Source organism: Lactuca saligna, chromosome 5 (genome assembly GCF_052625555.1).
Source record: "Lactuca saligna cultivar CGN05327 chromosome 5, ASM5262555v1, whole genome shotgun sequence".
NCBI classification, from domain to species: Eukaryota; Viridiplantae; Streptophyta; class Magnoliopsida; order Asterales; family Asteraceae; genus Lactuca; species Lactuca saligna.
The window spans coordinates 195,476,963-195,484,002 of record NC_136421.1 but is presented as its reverse complement, the minus strand read 5'-3'; the positions used below and the strand labels follow the sequence as shown (position 1 = coordinate 195,484,002).

General features: G+C 34.0%; 1 protein-coding gene across 2 annotated transcripts; it reads left to right on the top strand.

The window, feature by feature from the left end:
* The first annotated feature begins 435 nt into the window (after positions 1-435).
* On the top strand, positions 436-2,386 carry LOC144998772 (uncharacterized). 2 transcript variants are annotated; one of them, XM_078958502.1, is made up of 6 exons: positions 436-763; positions 1,277-1,533; positions 1,666-1,750; positions 1,838-1,904; positions 1,993-2,080; positions 2,154-2,386. In XM_078958502.1, exons 1-5 carry the CDS (start codon positions 708-710, stop codon positions 2,044-2,046), a joined length of 519 nt encoding a protein of 172 aa, XP_078814628.1. In that variant the 5' UTR covers positions 436-707; the 3' UTR covers positions 2,047-2,080; positions 2,154-2,386. The 2 variants fall into 2 exon arrangements, with proteins under 2 accessions (XP_078814628.1, XP_078814627.1); XM_078958501.1 differs by having other exon boundaries at positions 1,993-2,386.
* Positions 2,387-7,040: the final 4,654 nt, after the last annotated feature.

Sequence of the window (7,040 nt, the reverse complement as noted above, 5' to 3'; positions counted from 1 at the left end):
ATTTCACACATAAAAAACTAAAAAAGAAAAAAAAAAACTCTATTTCAAACGAGGGGGTTTGTAATCCTAGTGTTCGGAGACCTCTGGAAAATAATATATTTAGGACAAAATAATTATCTAAAAAAATGGTTATTTTTTTTTAAATATTTTATTTATGAGTTAGATTACTTAATTTATTTATTTTTAAGAACAAAACCATCGATCATTGCCATCTACTGACATTTTTTTAATTGAATAACCCTTTAAACCATTTTAGATAATCAGTTACTTTTTATAACATTAACCCTATTTATTTATTTTATTTGTTTTTGCTAAAACTGGGAAGTCGACGTATAGTTTTGAATCGTTGACTTAACTTCTTCTTACACAATAGTTCTATTAAAAAAATATTTACAGACGCAACAAAGTTTTGGTACAAGTTAAAAACTTCATGGTAGGTGTCATATCAGGTAGGGGCGAAACCAAAACCAGCTGCGGCTGCCATTCCGCAATCTCGTTTCCTCCAATAATTCGATAAACAAATCAATCCCCAATTCCCTCCAGATAACACTATCCCACCCTCCATTATCACCACCCTTGTTCCTACAACTAATTCACCTCACAGTCTGCTCCTCCCTTTTTTTCTGGGAATGGAGCTCGAGTAATTTTTGCTGAAATGGGTGATTTAATTTTGTGATCCGGGTTAGAATTCATTCTGTATTTGAAGTATGATACTACAGAGTTCTTTCACGTCCTGGATCGATCACTTCCTTGATTACATGGGGTAAGTACTCGATTCCTATTGTCGCATAAGGAATTCTGTCCCCCTTCTCATTTCACTGAGTAGGGCTTCAACATGATTCTTCAATTTGTAATTTTTTCGAATAAGATACACTGCTGTAGTTCTTAGGGTCAAATTCAAGGGTAATTGTCAAATCCGAAGCTGATTACTATATTGAACTTCTGTAATTTACTACATGTAGATGTTTGTTTACCAAATTCGTAACATATTCCTTATTACGTTTGACTGTGTCACCCGTTTAATCGAAAAGCAACAAAGCCAGAAAAATCTACTAGGGTTTGTTACCATGTGATGCACATGTCTTGATTTTGGTCCTAATTTTGCGATCGGTTTCTTTCATGTGATTAACACTTTAAGTTACATGATGTTAGGCATTATAGGAAGCTTATATTTAACTAAATCTTGAGACTCTATAATACTTTTCTTGTATGAAAAGCAACAATCTTTATTGAATTTTGTTTATTTATTTTAATGGATCTGTTTGTAACAGAGCAGTGGTTGCTTTGGTTGCTGTTCAAATTCACCACCAATTACTGCTGTTGATGAGCCATCAAAGGGTCTTAAAATACAAGGCCAAACTGTGAAAAAATCCATTTTTTCAGATGATTTTTGGAGCACAAGCACTTGTGATATTGATTTTGGCGCGTTTCAGTCTCAAAGAAGCTTATCATCTATCAGTATCTCAAATACAAGTCTCAGCCAATCAGGTGGCGCCACCTGTACTGGGATCCAGCCAGAATTCATTAACCATGGTAAGTTTTTATCTTTTCAAACGCATTCTTGAGGAGCCTTGGGAACAGTTTGACTTTCTTGGTCAAATGTACTTTGACCTAGAAAGTCAAAGTCTTTTTTTTTTGAGTTATTTATCTGTTTCTTGAAAACAGGTTTGCTTGAGTGGAATCAAACAAGGCTACAATGGGTTGAAAGTGGAAAGCCCAACAAAAGAAAAGCTCAAGAACCCGTTTTAAGGTTTTACCAAAAAAAAAAAAAAAAAAAAACTCGTTTGAATTTTCTTTTCATTTGAATTTTGCCTTAACTCATGATATGCTTTTGTAGCTGGAACGCCACTTACGAAAACTTACTCGGTACCAGCAGACGCTTTCCTCAGTCAATTCCTCTCGGTGTAAGTGGTTTCACTGTCACTGTCAGTCTATCACTATCTGTGTCTGTCACTGTCAGTGTCACTGATAATGGTTGTTTTTGATCAACAGGAAATGGTTGAGTTTCTAGTGGACATATGGGAGCATGAAGGATTGTATGATTAAAGATCAAATCATCGCCAAAAGCTCATCAAATTTGGTGATTTTCATCTCAAGTTCTTCGTAAGTTTAAAATATATATTTGTTCTTAATTCGAATCTTGATGTGTACAGCTGTTTTTAAGCATGGGGATTATACTAAACTACTACATTAATGTTTTATCTTTGAAAGTAAAAAAAGGAAGGATATAACTTGTAGACTTTTGATACCTCAAAAGGGTGTAAAGTGGATAGATATATATCGAATTTGATTGTATTTGTGTTGTATATCAGTATATGTATGCATCAAATTGGATTTATGTATTAATTATATGTGTATATATATCTTAAATTCTGGTTGATGATAATTAGATGAATAATGTATTTAGCATAAGAAAAGCGAGCAATGTATAAGAATTCTGTTAAATTATTAAAGTATTTACGAGTAATTAATATATATTTGAGCAATGAACAAGAATTGTGTTCAATTATTAAAAAAAGTTAACGAATAATTAGTATTAATGTAAAGGGAAATCTCCAAAAAAGTCCTAAAATTTTAATCCAATTTACGAAAAAGTCTCAAACTAAATTCTATTTATGGAAAAGCACAGAATACCGGTTAAAACTTCGAAAAAACCCTTTTCGGCCGGTTTCGCAGATTTTGCCGGTATTCTGTCCTTTTTCGTTAGTTTGGTCAAAATTTTGGGACTTTTCCAAAATCTACATAATAACCAAAATATTGGGATTTTTTTTTAAAAATTACCATGAAAATAATGGATATTATTATTAACAAATCATTTATAAACATAAAAAATATTTTTATTATAAAAAAAGAAATACATTTATTACTAATTTCTAGGAATAAATTGGTGGTCTAAGTACTCTATTGCTTCGTGACCACTCAAACTCTCTACATTCTTCCTATGCATTGTTGTGGGTATGACGGTGAGATGAACTTAGTTAGCATTCCTCTAATGTTGGTATTCCTCTTATGTTGTTTAACCTAACTACAAACCAACATTCATACCTTACATGTTAACAACCATCAGCTAACGCACATCTATATAATATGAAAAGTGAACTGTGAATGATAATTTATATGGAAACAAGTGAAAGGTAATTATCTATTTAAATTGCCATTCAAAGTTTACTTTTCACTCTCGATAGATGTGTGTAATTTTATGGTTGTTACCGGGTAATATTTGGAGGTTAGGTGGTAGTTAGGTTAAAGAACATAATGAAAGATCTATATGTTCGTGTAATGATATTTTCTAATAACACGTGATCATATAGCATCATGCCTAATAACACTTATTGATTGTGTATTATTAAATATTATCAGCTCATCTATTGGTCACGCCTAACATAATACTTCTCATTATGACACACACAACGATATGTAGGAACATAGAGACTTTGAAGTGGTCAATGAGCAATAGAGAAGTATACCGTCGACCATTCTATTACTAGAAATTAGCAACAAATGTATTTTCTTTGTTTATAATAAAAAAAATTATGTTTATAAATGATTTGTTAATAATAATATCCATTAATTCCATAGTAATTTTCAAAAAAGTCCTAATATTTTGGTTATCGGGTAATTTTCAGAAAAATCCTAATATTTTGAGCAAACTAACGAAAAAGGACACAATACCAGCTAAATCTACGAAACCGGCCAAAAAGGGTTTTTCCGAAGTTTTAGCCGGTATTCTGTGCTTTTCTGTAAACAAAAATTAGTTCGGGACTTTTTCATAAATTAAACTAAAATTTTAGGATTTTTCTGGAGATTTCCCTAACGTAAAAGGCAAATTGTGTTATACATAGTGATTGCTCAAACTTACAGCCTGGGGCAAAGTTGTGAATATTTCATAGAAATATTTTCGAAGTCCCAAATAAAAAATTAAAAACTAAATGGTTGTTTGATTGTTGTTAATTGAGTCAGATTTCAATAGTCTAGTTAAGTTAGATTCAAATCTCTTATCTCTTATATGACACGGTAAGAGGCAGAGGCAGACAGACTATATGATCAGATACTTTTAATTGTGTTATTAAACGGTACCAAGTTAGACTCAACCTTTTATCAAAATAATACAACAAACATCATTTATATGAAACAAACATGAGTTACCCAATCTACCATCCCATGCAAACCAAAATTCCTATCTCTCTTAACTCATCAACATTATCCTATATTTCTGCATGTAGGGCTTTAAATCTTACACAATCCCACACACATGGAATAAAAGTACTAAAGCTTCCTATCACCCTCACATATTAGTGTCCCATGAAATTGTTGTCCCAATCATACATAATTGTTATATTCTCCATGGAAATTGGCCTACATTTCATGCTTATCTATTTTCTTGATAACCTCCATTGAACCACTAGGGGTGAGCATGAGACAAAACCAGTATCCGAGTTTTCAGAAAACCAAATTGGGTGGAAAGGTGATACTGAGCAACAATTCGAACAAACATTACAGTACCGGTTTCGGGTACTTGCACTGGTATTGAATCCCAAATTTCGTGATTTTAGAGTGTCAAGTGTCGTCGCATATTACCATAACCAGTGCTGGTACTGGTTGGAGTCGTGAATTTCGGTACTCTTGCTCACCTCTATGAACCACAATCGAAATGCTTTGCCTAAACCATACACACACTATTTACCTTATTCACAAAAGTGTCTCTCCCTTTAAAACCAATTGACACCTGTGGAAAGGAAGGACTGAAGGAGGTAGTGATCATGCACTGTTGCACATTTAAAAAATTCACACAAATCTCAACTGGACCGAACCCTTTCCATACTTCCTAATCATATTGAACAATCTTTTATTACCTTACCATACACCCATATGATGAAGCAAACGAACCACATGCAAATTCTAAATCCCTCGCCAATTAACTAATCAATCGCTTTTATTTTTTCCTAATTCCATGCAATTTCCACCTTCAACCCACAACGCAACTATCATGCCATTTTTGAAACTCCTCTAATGGCTTACGTACACCCTATGTACCCCCCCAAATCATTCCACAATATAGAAACTATATCACATACAAAACCCATTCCCATGCACGACTATCTAACATAATCGACACCTACCTTCCTAAGCCCATTACACCTTAATTATCATGTCAAATACTATACTGCTTAAAAACTAAAACCAACCCTCAAAGTCCATCTATAAATACTTCATTAACTCACCAGTTTTCAATCATCTCTGACCACATAACCACTTCAACAATTAATTTCCTCTTGGGAATAAAACCCTAATCTCTCTCTCTCTCTCTCTCTCTCTCTCATTTTTACATCTTCCCATCAAATTTTGCATCTCAAAGTGTTTCCAACTATGAGCGCTTTCAAGATAAACCATGCATTAATTCAAAAGCATCATGCCCAACTAAGCTTCTTGTGTCATACATCAAACAATCAACCACCATTCTTACCAATCTTCTCACTTGGCCTCAAAAACCATGAACATAAACCATTTTTTTTGTCTCTGTAAAAAAATAAGGTTCAAACTTTCTTTCACGTGCAAACACTGAAATCTTTACCATTTGTAGATTTTAACACTACAAGAAATACAGCCTTTAGCGGTGACATGGACTTTTAGCGGCGACATATTGAAAAGTCGCCGCTAAAGGTAAATGTCGTCGCTATTTGTGTCGCACTAAAGGTCCATGACACGGATCCGCGCTTTCACGTTCTGGTAAACAAGAATCGTCCGATCATGTTTCTAATCCAACGGTTGGGGTGCTCACGGAACACACAAAATCAATATCGGCGACTATTGTTGCCACTAAAGACCTAGAAATGTCGCCACTAAAGATCGTAAAATGACGCGGAAATAATTCCCTCTGGAGAGTCGCCACTAAAGCCCTAAATGTCGTCGGTAAAGGTGTCGCCGCTAAAGGCCGACGCAGTTAACCCCAAAAAGATTGACGCTTTTTTCCTTTTGCTCTTCTGTGACTCTCGTTGCTGCTGCGTTTCTCTTATTCTTCTGCTAACTTACATCGATTCATCAATTAAGTGGGTGATTTTCGATGAGGATCATTAATCTCCGGCGACATTACTCAATTTCCGGCGACGGTGACTGTATTTTCCGATGAGGACCATTAATCTCCGGCGACATTACTCAATTTTCGGCGACTGAGAGGTATTTCCAGGTTAGTTTCCTTTCTCTTTTCTCTTGTAACATTGATTTTAAGCTTATTGTAGTGCTTAATTTCTAAAAATTGTCAATTTCAGTTTTTTAACTGTGTTCCCGACCACCACCTAGGACTACCGCCACCATTGGATCATAGGTTATATTTACTTCTATTTATTGTGAACTTTGAGTTTAATTGTCAAATATGTATAGTTGTACAAATTATATGAAAATTCGCATATGTATGTATATGTGATATTTGTATTTGAATCTATATATATTTGGTGTATATATGTCAATGTATGTGTGTTTGATGTATATGTGGTATATGAGTATTTGGTAGAAGTACGCTGTTATTATGTGTGTTTGGTATAAGTAGGAGCTATTATGTGTGTATGTGAATGTATGTGTGTTTGTTGTATATATGGTATGTGAATGTGAAATTTGTGTATTTGGTATAAGTAGGATGTTATTATCTATATATGTGAAAGTATGTGTATTTTGTCGAAGTAGGATGTTATTATGTGTGTATGTGAATGTATTGTATTTGGTGTATATGTGGTAAATGTATGTGAATTTGAAATCAGGACTTTCAACAACGTGCATACACGTTCGTCATTACAGATACACCCAAATCATAAGCATGCAAATAAAAAAGTCATGGGTACTATATTGCATGAGATTATGGGAAAACTCATTCCAAGGTTTGGAGGCTGTCACACCCCCAAACCAAGGATGATGGAAACGTCCGGGGGTGGAGGACTTCATGTATTGTATTACAACGAGTATAATAGTGTTCAAGCTACAAGCAACTAACATAAATATAATTAAAAAAGTTACATCATAGTATAAGTTGACATGTTTCTAAGTCAATT

Coding starts and splice junctions, on each gene's coding strand:
- LOC144998772 (XM_078958502.1), top strand. CDS start 708: ATGATACTACAGAGTTCTTTCACGTCCTGGATCGATCACTTCCTTGAT. Junction 764..1,276: donor CACTTCCTTGATTACATGGG/GTAAGTACTCGA, acceptor GTAACAGAGCAG/TGGTTGCTTTGGTTGCTGTT. Junction 1,905..1,992: donor CTCAGTCAATTCCTCTCGGT/GTAAGTGGTTTC, acceptor TTTGATCAACAG/GAAATGGTTGAGTTTCTAGT.